At 40.5% G+C, this 15,434-nt stretch overlaps 2 protein-coding genes across 2 annotated transcripts; both read left to right on the forward strand.

Moving 5' to 3' along the window:
• Positions 1-1,577: 1,577 nt before the first annotated feature.
• Positions 1,578-2,606, forward strand: LOC127869628 (uncharacterized). The gene has a single exon (XM_052412286.1). It carries the CDS (start codon positions 1,578-1,580, stop codon positions 2,604-2,606), a length of 1,029 nt encoding a protein of 342 aa, XP_052268246.1.
• A 3,400-nt stretch (positions 2,607-6,006) lies between these two features.
• On the forward strand, positions 6,007-7,331 carry LOC127869629 (uncharacterized). Its single transcript, XM_052412287.1, has 3 exons — positions 6,007-6,400; positions 6,472-6,679; positions 6,860-7,331. Exons 1-3 carry the CDS (start codon positions 6,007-6,009, stop codon positions 7,329-7,331), a joined length of 1,074 nt encoding a protein of 357 aa, XP_052268247.1.
• Positions 7,332-15,434: the final 8,103 nt, after the last annotated feature.

The following is a 15,434-nucleotide window of genomic DNA, read 5'->3' on the forward strand; positions in this document are numbered from 1 at the left end:
AGCAGATCCTGATATTGTCTCGCAAGTCAGCGACATCTTCGAAGAAGATGACCCTCTTCTAGAGCTTTTAGGAACTCCTGAAGACCTGAGGCCAAACACAGACGCACAGCACAACACCCGAAATACAGCTTCCAATACTAATGCCACAACTCAGAAGGTGAGAATTATATGGCCCAAGACAAGTGACAGGAATTTGTGGAAACAGTTCGATGAAGACCTCAACACCATCCTAGAAACAACACTCCAAGGGCCAGTAGAGAAAAAACTGAGGTCTCTGACCAACCTTGTCCACTCTATCGGCAAAGAACGATTTGGTGAGGTGAAACGGAAACTCACTAGAACCCCTGCACGGCCAAATAGAAGACAACGACAGATCACAGAGATAAGGAAAGAGCTGAAGTCACTGAGGAAATCCTACCAAAAATCAAATATAGAGGAAAGACCCGGACTTCAGCAGCTTAGAGATGAACTCAGACAGAAACTGACCGATCTTCGTAAGGCAGAACAACTCCGAGACAAGCGGAAGAAGCGAGCCAAGAGGCGAGCTGAGTTCATAGCAAATCTATACAAGTTTTCCAAAGGACTCCTAGACAAAGAGAAATCTGGGAAGCTTGAAAGCAGTATGGAGGAGATACAATAGCATCTTAAGGACACGCACTCCGATCCAGCGAGAGATAATCCATTAGGAAGCTGTCCAAGTATTGAACCAGTACCAGAACCCACAACTGCACTCAACATAAAAGAACCCACAATGAAGGTAGTATCTGATGTAGTGAAGAAAGCAAGAAGCGGCTCCGCACCAGGACCAAACGGTATACCCTATAAGGTATAAAAGATGTGCCCTATGCTACTACGAAGACTATGGACCCTACTTAAGGTGACATGGAGGAAAGGAAAAGTCCCAGATTGTTGGCAACAGGCAGAGGGAATATTTACTCCAAAGGAAAAGGGCTCCATACATGTGGCAGAATTCCGAACCATTTCACTGTTGAATGTGGAGGGGAAAATATTCTTCGCTGTCCTGGCAAGACGAATGACCACGTTCCTGACAACCAATCAGTCAATTGACACATCAGTACAGAAAGGGGGGGTCCTGGCTTCTCTGGCTGCATTGAACACTCCAGTGCCATCAGTCAGATCATCCGTGAAGCAAAGGTAAACGACAATGACCTCACAGTCCTCTGGTTAGACCTTGACAACGCCTATGGTTCCATACCACACAAGCTTATTGAAGAAGCAATGAAGCACTATCATATCCCAGAGCATATACAGGGGATCATAAATGGCTATTTTGATGGCATACAGCTTCGATTCTCAATCGGTGACCAGACAACGCCATGGCAGAGGTTAGAGAAAGGGATAGTAACTGGCTGCACCATCTCAGTGGTACTATTCGTGATGGGCATGAACATGATCATCAATGCCGCGAAGAGGGAAACCAGAGGACCAAAACAGCGTCAGGTATACACCTCCCATCCAGCAGGGCGTTCATGGATGACCTGACCATCACTACCACCACACATGAACAGGCCCGCTGGGTACTAACAGCCCTAGAGGACACGGTCACATGGGCATGAATGAAGTTCAAACCCAAGAAGTCAAGGAGCCTGACCATCAAGAAGGGAAAGGACACCAAAAGATTCACTCTACAGGTGCAAGGGGAAGACATTCCATCCATTATTGACAGTCCAGTCAAGTGCCTCGGCAAATGGTACGACGCCAGCCTGAAGGACACTAACAACATCACTAGAGTAAAAAAACAGCTCCAAGATGGCCTGAAGCTTATAGACCAGACAGGACTTCCAGGCAAGTTTAAGGCATGGCTCTACCAACATGGGTTACTACCTATGCTTATGTGGCCCCTTATGCTGTACGAGATAGCTACAACCACTGTAGAAGGGTTCGAGAGAGTGATCAACTGGCATCTCCGGAGATGGCTTGGTGTCCCTTCTAGTTTCACCAGCATTGGACTGTATGGCAGAACCAACCAACTTCAACTCCCAATGACCTCACTAGTTGAAGAGTTCAATGTTGCCAAAGGAAGACTGGTGGTAACCCTCAAAGAGTCATCAGATGACATGATATGGAAGGCAGGCATCGAGACACGCACAGGGCGAAAGTGGTCAGCAAGCCAGGCAGTCGCCCAGGCAGAAAGCAGGCTACGACACAAAGACATCGTAGGCACCACAGCTAAAGGAAGACAAGGCCTGGGCAGTACAAAACCACAACGCTGGAGCACTGCCGGTAAGAAAGAAAGGAGCCAAATGGTCCAGCATGAGATCAGGCTTTCAGAAGAGGAAGACAGGCGCGCCAGAGTAGTCGGGATGGGAGGACAGTGCGCATGGACACAATGGCAGACCACAGAAAGACACCTGACATGGGTAGACATTTGGCACTACCAACCACTACGACTCAAATTCCTACTGAGATCCGTATATGAGCTGCTGCCATCTCCAGTCAATCTACACAGATTGGGGTTAGTGGAAGACCCAAAGTGTCAGCTGTGCGACAAACCAGGAACCATGCAGCACACCCTATCATCTTGCCAGACAGCGCTAACACAAGGCCGCTACAGATGGAGGCACGACACGGTCCTCAAGAGCTAGCAGACATACTAGAGCGGAAGAGAAGGAAGACAAGACATACCAACAAGAATGCAGTACCAACAATCATATTTGTCAAGGAAGGACAAACTGCCAAGAAGGCAAGAACCGCAGCAACATATATCCTTGATGAATCAGAGCGTTGGGAGATGAAGGTCGACCTAGGAAAACAGCTGGTATTCCCAGACATTTTTTTTGTCCATACCACACAGAGATCAGATATAGTTATATGGTCTCCCAAGGACAAGAAACTGGTGATGAGGCCTACGAGCGGAAAATGGGAAAGTACACTGAGCTACAAGAACAGTGTAAAAGTCGTGGTTGGAGTGCCTGGCTGTTCCCGGTTGAAATAGGGTGCAGAGGATTCCCAGCCCAATCAGTATGGAGAATGCTCAGCAACATTGGGATCAAGGGAGGTGACAGGAAGAGGGCTGTAGGCAGACCTGGACAAGCTGCAGAAAGAGCATCCGACTGGCTGTGGATGATGAGAGAGGAGAAGAGCTGGACACTAAACCACTGACCCGTAGTGTTTGGCTAACACTACGGATCCACAGCCCGGAGAGTGTCCTGGGATTTAAGGATAGAAACACTTGATGATAGGCAGTTCCCAGCTGATGAGTCAGTGGTTTGTGCAGTAGTATATGTATTCTACACATCAACATTATTAGCTATTCTGCAAGGGATGTTATGGTAAATTAAAAGTTTAGAAGAAAAATACACTTTTTAAAGGGGCCTTTTCGAGTTGTGATAAATTATCAAAAGAAAAAAGTTAGAGATTCGCAAATTTTCGTTGTAGTTATGATATATGTGAGGAAACAGCAATACTGAATATTTACCATTCTCTAAAATATCCATTATATGCATCTTTTGATGATTTGAACACCTGAAAATGATAAAGCGTTGCAATGCGAAACAATTGAATAATTTGGAGAGATATGTTGTTTTCGTTATATTTTGTGATACTATGACAATTTGTTATAAACAGTATACAATAAATCACTCATTGTATGAGCATAGATGGCTGAGTGGTCTAAGCAAGAGACTTTTACTCCAGGGGTCAGTGGTGCGTTGAGGATTACTTTCCTTTCTTCAAAATATTCTTGTTTTTTTGTTGCTGGAGCCTTTTAGATCCAATGAGTACATTTATTGATATAAAGCATTTAATGACTAAATTAAATACATGCCAAAGTCTGCGAAAAGGTCCCTTTAAGCCTGCTGTTCTGAAACCACAAGGCCCACAGTTTTGGCATTTTAGTTGTAACATTATATAGTGGTACATGTATTTTACGAATTTAAGTGAAATAGGTGGTCGACATTAGCACTTTCCTGCCGATACATTTGTTTTTTTTTGTGTTTGTAAATTGTGAAAACAGCTTCTACCAGCTAAGATTAAAGATGTATGATAAACAACATTACCTCACTGCATATATTTTACAGGTTTGCAAAAAAAAATGTCTTGAAGCCAAATGTGTTATGTTTTATTGCGAAATTGGAGACTAGTCATTTCAATATGACATAAAAGCTAAGTATCCAGTTTATGTTATTTGCATTTTAATGACATGTTCGTGTCAGCTTGTCGTTAAAGCCATCCATTTTATTTTATATCATATTCCTTTTTTTACATCTACTTGGGTTTATCTGGTGACACCCAGTTTGAAGTACAAAGGTGTATAACCAGGCTTGTAGACATATCGCTGGAGGTGGTTGGCTCAAAAAAGTAGAACATACTTACCAGAGACTTTAAAATAGTAATGACAAGAGACTCTTAGAACTCTTATTTAAGAATTTTTAATTGATTTAAGTCTTTGTGATATATTGATTTTCAATTACTGACTGTGGCTGTTATTGTGCTGTACATACTATGAATCTATGCAAAGCACAATTTGATAAACATAGATTTTGCACTATGTTATGGTAGCTGTATTTGAAAATTAAATAAAAACAGAGCTACAAAGAAAAATAACTTTAAAATACAGTCAAAACTGACCTTACGCTCATTTGAGAATAACGGTCAATTGCAGACAACGGTCAGTCTGGATTTCCCACGACGAAAATCACGCTATATATTACACTTGAGAATAACTGTCAATTGTCGATAGCAGCCAACGACCAGTATATTTCGTTTTGAGTCGCAAAAATAAGCACACAAACGAAACAGATGCAAGTAACAATAAGAATGTGTTTTAGTAGAAATTTTCAGCTGCATTCATAACGACAAAGCTTTAGCGCGGGACAAAGTCAATAGATCTTTATCGCCGATAAGGTTTTAAAAACAACACTAAGCTGGCGAGTGTTGGTATAAGAAGGCGAAAAAAAGATATTAAGTGATCATTCAGGAAAAATGTACATTGAATAGCAACTTTTATAACAAACTAAATATTTTTAACAAGTTTTTTTTTAATTAAAACCATACCGTTACACCATAATTTTGGTTTATGACAGAAAATCTTCTTTTATAATTGTTCGGACGTGACGTCATGGCACGTTTCAATATTTATTTAAAAATACCTTTAGTTAGTATGCTGGATGCGTGAGTGGAAAGAAGAGGGCTAACAAGTTTAGGTTAACCAATCAGATCAAGGTAACAGATGCTTGTAGCATGACAATCTTTATCGCACACTTCCTAGAAAACACCTTAGTCTATGATCATAGAAATTAGTATGCTTATCAGAAATTAGGAAAACCCTTTACAGAGTTTGAGATCAAAGTCAAGGTCACAGAAACATGCACTTATTATTATCTTATATTAAAGATTAGGCTGCATTGGTGGAGGAACATACATGTTTTATAACAAATATTGTTGATTTAATACTAGAGTCGGTATAACTGTTTTAAAAGTAGGATTTGTTACTGATATGTATATGCATTTACAGATGATGTTCAGATGTTCAACCTGTCTAAGCAGCTACACTTATAGTACTAAAGCCAAACACTGGACCTGAACAGACCTCCTTTCTGCCTTGATGAAGTTTCTTAGATTGGGACTGTTTCTTAATTTCACATCTTGCCAACGTAAGTTGACATACACATCAACAGGATCTATTATAGTTTTTACAGATTTTAGTTAACCCAAGCTCGACGAACATACTTGTGTATTCTGTCATCGTCTGCTGCCAGTTGTACATTTAATACTATTTAATGTCAGCATTACATGGATTGTTTGATTGGGATAATGTACAAAAGGCTTAATTAAGTCACACTTTCTCAAAATAAAGGTCACCACTTCAAGGTCAAAACAATCTTGGTGGATGATATTACTGTCTCTCTAGGGCTGCATTTTTATTAGCTCGACTTTTATATATGAAGTATATATAGTGGAGCTATCCTACTCAACCCGGCGTCGGCGTTGGAATGTTAAAGTTTGCGTACCACCTGGAATGCCAAAGTAGGAGAAGATGCTTACATGAACTGGAAAGGCACATGTGGACAACACTGCAACACCAAGTCCAATGAGAGGGGCTTGAGGCTCTTGGAATTTGCCAGTTACAATGACCTCATGCTGGCAAATAGGTTTGGCTCGCACAAGCCGTCAAGAAGAGCCACATGGCACAGATCCAGTGAAGAACACCATAGCCAAATAGATTACATTATGGTGAAAAAACGCTTCCGCTCCGGTGTGAACGTAACCCAGACACGGAGCTTCTCAGGGGCCGACATTGGGAGCGATCATGAGCTTTGTCTAATGACCTTCAAGCTACACCTGAAGAAAGCCAACAAACTGGGCCACACAAGAATAAAATTCGACCTCGAAAGACTGAAAGACCCAGAGGTAGTAGAAGCCTTCCAAGCAACGATTGGTGGGAAATTTGCAGCGCTTACCATTATATTGACACAGACATAGACACGTTGATTGACACCTTCAACACAGCGGTGACTGAAGCGGCCAGTGAAATCCTTGGAAAACACCGCTCAGTCAAAAAGCCCTGGGTCACAGCCGATGTACTCAATCTTTGCGACAAACGGAGAGACCTGAAGAAGAAAAAGAACGACACAGAAGGCGCAAAGCAGTACAAAGCAGTCAACCAAGAAATCAAGAAAAGCATGAAAAAGGCAAAGGAGAACTGGATTGAAGAACAGTGCCAGGACAATGATGATAGCCTGAAGAAGAAAACAGCAAAAACGCCTACCAACTGGTGAAAGATCTGACCAGCACAAAACAAGGGCGAACCACCACAATACAAGACAAAGACGGAATGTGTCTGACAAGACATCTTACAGAGGTGGACAGAATACTGCTAAGAACTCTACAACTACAGAACCACGGGAGACCCAGAGGTATCGAATGTCCCTCCAGCAACCAACAACGACGACCACCCCATCCTTCGTGCAGAAGTGGAAGCAGCAATAAAATCGCTGAAGAAGGGGAAGTCAGCAGGAATGTACAATATCCCAGGAGAGCTGGAACAGGCGGGGGGGGAGATGATCAGTGCTTTACTGACCATCTGCAACAAGATCTGGCAGACGGGGAAGTGGCCTACATCTTGGACGCAGTTCCTCATCATCACCCTCCCAAAGAAAGGCAACTTACAGCTATGCCAGAACTACAGAACTATTAGCCTCATCAGCCACCCGAGTAAAGTCATGCTTAAGATTTTACTGGACAAATTGAAGCAACAAGCAGAGAAGATCATCGCTGAAGAACATGCAGGCCTTAGACAAGGGCGCAGTACAACTGAGCAGATCTTCAACCTCAGGATACTGTGCGAGAGGTACCTACAACACCAATAGGACCTCTACCACTTCTTCGTGGACTTTAATAAGGCTTTCGAAAGGGTATGACATGCAGCACTGTGGGCTACCATGAGGCTGTACAACATCAACGCCAACCTGATCGGAGTCATAGAACACCTGTATGACAATGCCACAAATGCCGTATACTTCAACAGCAGCACCGGGGACTGGTTTAGAACCACAGTCGGAGTGAGACAAGGCTGTTTGCTCTCTCCCACCCTCTTTAACATTTTCCTGGAAAGAATAATGACTGACGCCCTAGAAGACCACGAGGGGACAGTCAGCATCGGCGGCAGAACAATTACAAACTTACATTTTGCTGACGACATAGATGGCCTGGCTGGAAGTGAAAAGGAGCTGGAAAACTTAGTGAAGCGCTTAGACACAACCTCCACAAAGTTTGGCATGCAGATCAGTGCAGAGAAGACCAAAATGATGACCAACAACACCAACGGCATCAGCACTGACATCAAGGTCTGTGGCGAGAAACTGGAAACCGTCAACAGCTTCAAATACCTGGGAGCAACTGTCACAGACGCAGGATCCAAACCTGAAATACTCGCCAGAATTGCCCAGACCACAGCAGCACTCACACAACTCAAGACCATCTGAAAGGACACGAACATAGCCCTCAGCTCAAAGATCAGACTGATGCGTGCCCTGGTCATGTCCATATTTTTGTATGCCTGTGAGTCATGGACACTAACAGCTGACTTGGAGAGAAGGATACAGGCCATGGAAATGAGATGCTTTCGACGACTCCTCGGCATCTCCTACAAGGACCGCTTCACAAACGAGGAAGTCCGAAACAGAATCAGGCAAGCCATCGGGCAGCATGAGGAACTACTGACCACTGTGAAAAGACGCAAACTAAAGTGGTATGGGCACGTCTCACAATCGTCGGGGCTTGCCAAGACTGTTACAAGGCACAGTAAAAGGAGGGAGGAGGAGAAGCAGACAAAAGAAAAGATGGGAGGACAACGTCTTAGAGTGGACAGGGATGAGGCTCAGCGAAGCCTTGAGACAGTCCGAGAGGCGAGAAGAATGGAGAGAACTGGTTTCTAGATCATCTGTGGTGCCCCAACGGTCGTCCAGACTACGGAACAAGTGATCACATGTTGTTTTTATCATGCTGCTCATGGGAACAATATTGATGTTTACCATATTTTTGCTTCTTTTGATTGTATGCTGAAAAAGACTTGATCTTCTACCAAGTTTGTTGAAATTACAACCCAGGCATCAAAACTTGCAATGCCCAATTGTCAAAAGATTTATATAGACTTATATCGTAAATAACTGTTAAGATCTTCTCTGAATCCATATGAGTCATTGGTTAGATTTCAGGTTTTAACATCGTATAGTGGTCCTCTGGTAAAATTGTTCAAATATTCAATAAGACCAATTTTCGCATGACGGGGATGAAACAGTGTTATTTGAATGTGTGAAAGAAAAATGCGTCTAAATCAAATATAACATGTTTCGATGACGAAGAAATACATTCATAATAAGCCACATGAAAACACACATGCTGTTATCACATATAGTAATCATCAGTGTGGCCATACCACGTGGTCCGTGACGTCATTTTGGCTAGCACGCCAAGTTGAAAATTGTAAACATTGACTCCGCTAAGAAACTTCAAATCCACGTAAGTATCTTATTGTTAACTCTATTTTGACAAATTAAAGCGCAGGCTATGGGTAAAGTTGAGCACTATTCCCGGTTATATAAATACGGAATATTATGCTAGTCAATTGTTCCAAGAGTTTGTATCACTCGAGTGGCTTGTGTGATGACGTATCACACGAGAGGCGGAGCCTCGAGTGTGATGCGAAATAGCACAAGCCACGAGAGTGATACTAACTCTTGGAACCATTGACTAGCGTAATATTCCTTTTATTATATACAACTAACGAAAAATGTTAACAATTATATTTTTTACTTTAACGAAACTGACAAAACAATGAATAAAAGTTCGGTACGCCATAGTTTAATTAAGACGCGTATTAATACAGTTTATGTAAATTAACGTGTAAACATTCGAACCGGGAAAACACAGGTTTCCGAAACGCTTACCTTAATGCCATCGTTAATCCAATGTTTATAACAATTAAGTTGACAACTTTAAATTTTAATCCGATGTTTATAACAAAAACGTTGAAACGATATGCACTTCCACTTCTATCTTCCATGTCTTTATCGAAACTTAGTTTAAACCACACTATTTTATTGTATTCCTATCGAAATATACATTTATACACACACTCCAAAATACGTTTTGAGTTCGTTCAATTTTTTAACTATAGTTTACTGTTAAAAAACACCACGTCCGACATGGCCTAAAATTCCAGAGATTTTAGATAAAACCATTGTGTTTCGTCACAGAAATGACGTCACACGATGTACTACGTAATATATTTAAGAAATAATCGCCGGGTAACCGTTGGTTATTGCGGTAATAAGCAACGATATGGAGTTCCGATGCGTAGGAATTAAACCACGAGGGCGTTTGATAACAAGCATCGGAACGACATACCGTTGGTTATTACCGCAATAACCAACGGTTACCCGTCGATTATTTCGATTCTAACACGATTTCATTAATAAGTTATCCGCGATTTAAAGGTTATAAATGAGAATTATATTAACCGAACGTCCTCCACTTTTCCGCGAAAACGTGACGTCACCACAACAATTAAAATCAAATTACGTCGTCTTCATTCATAAACAGTGCTCGGACAATCAAAGTGACGTCACTTTAAACAACCGTTGGTTTATCGGGGTAATAACCAACAGTAGTTTTCCTTCTTTGTATATAGAAAACAAGTAACGTGCCGTGGTAGAATCGTAATATTAAATATTTCTATTTTCGGTGCGCGTAATGTGACGTCATTAAATGGGTCGAAGTAGTCCGGCTAGTATGGTAATACGGAATTGGAAATAGCGAATAGCGTAATACGGGATTTTTTATTTCAACGATTGATACAACCTGTATTTTGTAAAATGCATTAAACAGGTATATAATAAATATTGGATACATCATGAATAGTTTGGTCTATCTGTTCAGGCAAATACCTAGTTTTAGCCGAATATCGACTTGTCGTGCTTGCATTGAAATTCGTTGCTTGTCATGTTAGAAAAATTGTTGGTGGACATTAGATGTTGGTAGAAATGTCATTAGATGGATTTTTAAGATAAAGTTTTCGGACAAAACACATTTTATATGGAATTATTCACGTCCGCATATATAAGTGCACTGCAAAAAGGAATATAAAATAGATATTTTGGAAGATTTAAAATGTGCTTGTCGTGCTTGCGCGCATTGTATTGTAAAAACTAGGAATTTGCCTTGAATGATAGACTAAACTATTTATATGGTGTCAAATATTTATATAACCGGGAATAGTGCTCAACTTTACCCATATCCTGCGCTTCATTTCGTCAAAATAGAGTAAATGATAAGAAACTTACGTGGATTTAAAGTTTCTTAGCGGGGGCAATGTTTACAATTTTCTACTTGGCGTGCTAGTCAAAATGACGTCACGGACCACGTGGTATGGCCACACTGATCATGCCTCTGGGGTGTAAAAAATGGCCCCCCTCTCTCTCTCTCTCTCTCTAAAGCATATGCTTGTGAAGCATGTGTTACACTATTGATTGTTAGGAAGAGTAGTGCAGGTGAATGGTTTAAGGGCCCTATGGATTGTTATAAAGAGTAGTGAAAGTGATTGGTTTAAGGGCCCTATGGATTGTTATAAAGATTAGTGCAGGTGATTGGTTTAAGAGCCCTCTAGGCTGTTATAAAGATTAGTGCAGGTGATTGGTTTAAGGGCCCTATAGATTGTTATAAAGAGTAGTGCATGTGATTGGTTTAAAGGCCCTATGAATTGTTATAAAGAGTAGTGCATGTGATTGGTTTAAGAGCCCTATTGATTGTTATGAAGAGTAGTGCAGATAATTGGTCTAAGGGCCCTATGGGTTGTTATAAAGAGAAGTGCAAGTGATTGGTTTAAGGGCCCTATGGATTGTTATAAAGGGTAGTGCAGGTGATTGGTTTAAGAGTCATAAAGATTAGTGCAAAGGATTGGTTTAAGGGTCCTATGGATTGTTATAAAGAGTAGTGCAGGTGATTGGTTTAAGAGCCCTATGGATTGTTATAAAGAGTAGTACAGGTGATTGGTTTAAGAGCCCTCTGGGCTGTTATAAAGATTAGTGCAGGTGATTGGTTTAAGGGTCCTATTGGTTGTTATAAAGAGTAGTGCATGTGATTGGTTTAAAGGCCCTATGGATTGTTATTAAGAGTAGTGCAGATGATTGGTTTAAGGGCATTATGGATTGTTATAAAAAAGTAGTGCAGGTAATTGATTTGAGTGCACCTATGGATTTTTATAAAGAGTAGTGCAGGTGATTGGTTTTAAGGCACTATGGATTGTTATAAAGGGTAGTGCATATTATTGGTTTAAGGGCCCTATTGATTGTTATAAAGAGTGGTGCAGGTGATTGGTTTAAGAGTCATTTGGATTGTTATAAAGAGTAGTGCAGGTGATTGGTTTAAGGGCCCTATGGATTGCTATAAAGAGTAGTACAGGTGATTGGTTTAAGAGCCCTATGGATTGTTATAAGGAGTGATGCTGGTGATTTGTTTAAGAACCCTATGGATTGTTATAAAGAGTAGTACATGTGATTGGTTTAAGGGCCCTATGGATTGTAATGAAGAGTAGTGCATGTGATTGGTTTAAGGGCCCTATGGATTGTAATGAAGAGTAGTGCAGGTGATTGGTTTAAGAGCCCTGTGGATTGTTATAAAGAGTGGTGCAGGTGGTTGGTTGAAGGGCCCTATGGATAGTTATGAAGAGTAGTGCAGGTAATTGGTTTAAGGGCCATATGAATTGTTATAAAGAGTAGTGCAGGTGATTGGGTTTTAGGGCGATATGTATTGTTATACAGAGTATTGCTGGTGATTTGTGGTGATGGATTGTTATAAAGAGTGGTGCAGGTGATTGGTTTAAGGGCCCTATGCATTGTTATAAAGAGTAGTGCAGGTAATTGGTTTAAGGGCCCTATGGATTGTTATGAAGAGTAGTGCAGGTGATTTACTGTCAGCCAGTATGCATATATCACATAGTCTTAAGTGTAGAGAGTAATGTCAAAACATAAATTCATTCAACATCTTTTTAACCCAGATTTTACCTTAATGACCTTTTCATAACGCCAATCAATCCATTTCCTGATATTAACATAATCCCCCAGAACATTTGCAACATAACCAAGTCTGTAGTATCGGATGAAACACCAATCAGTGCTGGCAAATGCTGAGTTCTCTTTGCATATTCATTTTGGCCCAGTTTAAGTTAGGCATTACCGGTAAATTTCGTCCCCAATACTTTCAGGGTCCACAGTGATATTTTGCCCAAAATTACCGCCGATATTCGGCTGCTTCCCAATTGCAAAAATCGACGTTTTTTTCCGAAAAATCTGACCAAAATTATTAAACAATGAAAAAAAAATTCAAATAAAATCAATAAGATTACAATGTCTTTAGCGATTATTTCGTAGAACGAGTGCCGATCGAGCTTGTCGAGTCGTCGCCAAACGACAACTGACTGACGTATTGTTCGCGAATGTAGCCGAATACGATTTTACGGTGCTATCCACACATCTCTCTCTAAATTGCGGAGGATACCGATGAAAGTTGATGTATCCCGATTGAGAAGGTCTGTTTTACACACGTCCAAGATGGGGGCAAGCAGACGAGAAATTTGCGATGAGCGGCTAAAATGATAAATAACATTTAAATTAACAACGAATATTATATGGTTATTAGGGAATAATTTAATGTGTGTGTCAATTAACTCAAAATACTACGTTTGAGATATATAAAAAAAAACAAATATTTATTAGAAATCTGCAATGTGAATGTGCGTCACGGAAACCAGTGTTGGAAATTTGGAGTTCAGTCTCCTCACAAAGTTAAAGCATTTAAGATGAGTATCGTTTGTCACGCTGTACAGTTTACGGTGCGGTGGTCGAGTGGTAACACTCTGGTCTACCATTCTAGAGGTCCCCGGTTCAATTCCCGTCCGGGGCACTGGAAATTTCAGAAATGCGTCAAGTGTTTTCCACCCAACTAGAGTTGTACTGGTATGAAACCCAGGTAATTCTCGCGTGTATCGGTGCTATACACTGAGCACGTACAAGAACCAAAATATCTGCAAAGAGCTAGGGTATCGCACCCGGATTCCTTGTATCCCAATACTGTCTCTTTTGCTTGCTGTTTCTTCAGCAAAACCTAAGGACCCCATTGGAAATAAATGCTTGCACTTTCATGGGTTATCCTGGACTGCAAGGTCAAAAGAAATACATACATACATACTGAAATAGCATTGAACGATGTCAAGTGCACGCTATTGAAAGGTAAACAATTTTTATCTCCATTTAATACATCATTAACACAGCAAGGACACTAAAGCGTGTTTGTTGATATTTGATAATGTTTTCACCATATGATATTTAATTTAAAAAAAATGCTGAATTAAATTAATACTCTTACAGAGGTTGTAATTCAATGGTGTATTTAAGAATCTATAGATTGTTGGTTAATATGCATGTGGAAGGATATTAACTAAACGTTGTCTTCATTGTAAGAAGACATTAAAGCAGCACATTATACTATAAAAATGCTGTCAAACATGCACTTAACAATTTAAATTCTGTTCTTATAATCATATTTATAATGCTTAATGTTTCCCAATTTCATGGTTTGTTGGGCTATTTTTCCCAATTTTATGGCTTATCGCGCTAACTTTTCCAATCGAAATGGCACAGGCTGTAACCAAAAAAAGCAAACAAAATCACTGGTCCATGCTTGGTCAGTAAATTGTCAGGGGAAGATGTAATGTACGATTAATAAAAACCTCATGTTGATAATACTGTATTGCTTTTTAAGATCTCAAATAACATGAATTTTTGGGAAATAAAGTATTGAAAAGAATTTAAAACCTATTGGTAAATGGCGTTTGTCTTGCATTTGTCTTGCAATTACCGAAATAGTGAAGTGTGCATGATAGATATGAACTCATTTAATTATCTAGCCACACATACGTGACGTACCCAGTCAGTCTGTCTGAAAATCTTTCCTGCATGCCAGAATAGGCTACCGACGTTTGCCATTTTGTTGTAAATAACACTGTGTGACTTCAATTTTTTATTGGATAGTCTCGTGGTTTGATTTTCATTTACAAGACACAGAGGTTTTTAAAAAGCAGCGTCATGTAAAAATGGGTCTTATGCAATATGCTGCCTGCGTAGCTCCAGTCCAGCCTGCGCAACCGCGCAGTCTTTTCAGGATATGCATTCTGTAGAAGATACTCAGGAGATACCACGAAAACATTGAGTGCTTTGTTATAGCGAAAAGCGTAGCACCTGGCAGGGGACAAACATTTGCACTTTTCCTGCAAACACATGCACTTGTCCTTCAAATATGTGTGAAATAAAGATTGCAAAGGGCTGATATAACTAATAAAGTTTCCTATATCAATGCTAAAATGCTGCTTACTCAGTTATTCATGCAAGCTGATCACAAAAGAAATGTTAAGCAGTGAAATCAGTTACTTTATTTATGAGGAACACAAAATAAATAAATGAACACAAATATTTTGCTTGCGTGCTTTCCGATTCTGACGTTTGAACATGTATGTCAGACATTTTTCAGACGAAATTCAGGCTGGTGAATGCAGTCGGACGGTTCCCTGTCAACATGGACGCGCAAAGTTTACACCAACATGCCTATATTTACTCGGACACAGTTTCGCATAACAACGCGCACCTGCTATGAAATTTACAATTACAATTTCCGGTCCATTCGCGTTCTACTTTCGGAAAAGAAAGCTTTAAGTAAATGATTTTATTAAATGAAAAAGAGTTTTACTCAGAAAATACATATTTTAACATCAGTTTTTTTCACTTGTCCTGTAGGACGAGAGCTTTAGGGAAATTCACTCGTCCTTTCAATATTTCACTCGTCTATACGAGCGGACGAGTAGAATTTTTGTCCCCTGCCTGTTCGCATGCGCATGTTCGCAGGCTGGGCTTGAGCTACGT

Source organism: Dreissena polymorpha, chromosome 2 (genome assembly GCF_020536995.1).
Source record: "Dreissena polymorpha isolate Duluth1 chromosome 2, UMN_Dpol_1.0, whole genome shotgun sequence".
Lineage (NCBI taxonomy): Eukaryota > Metazoa > Mollusca > Bivalvia > Myida > Dreissenidae > Dreissena > Dreissena polymorpha.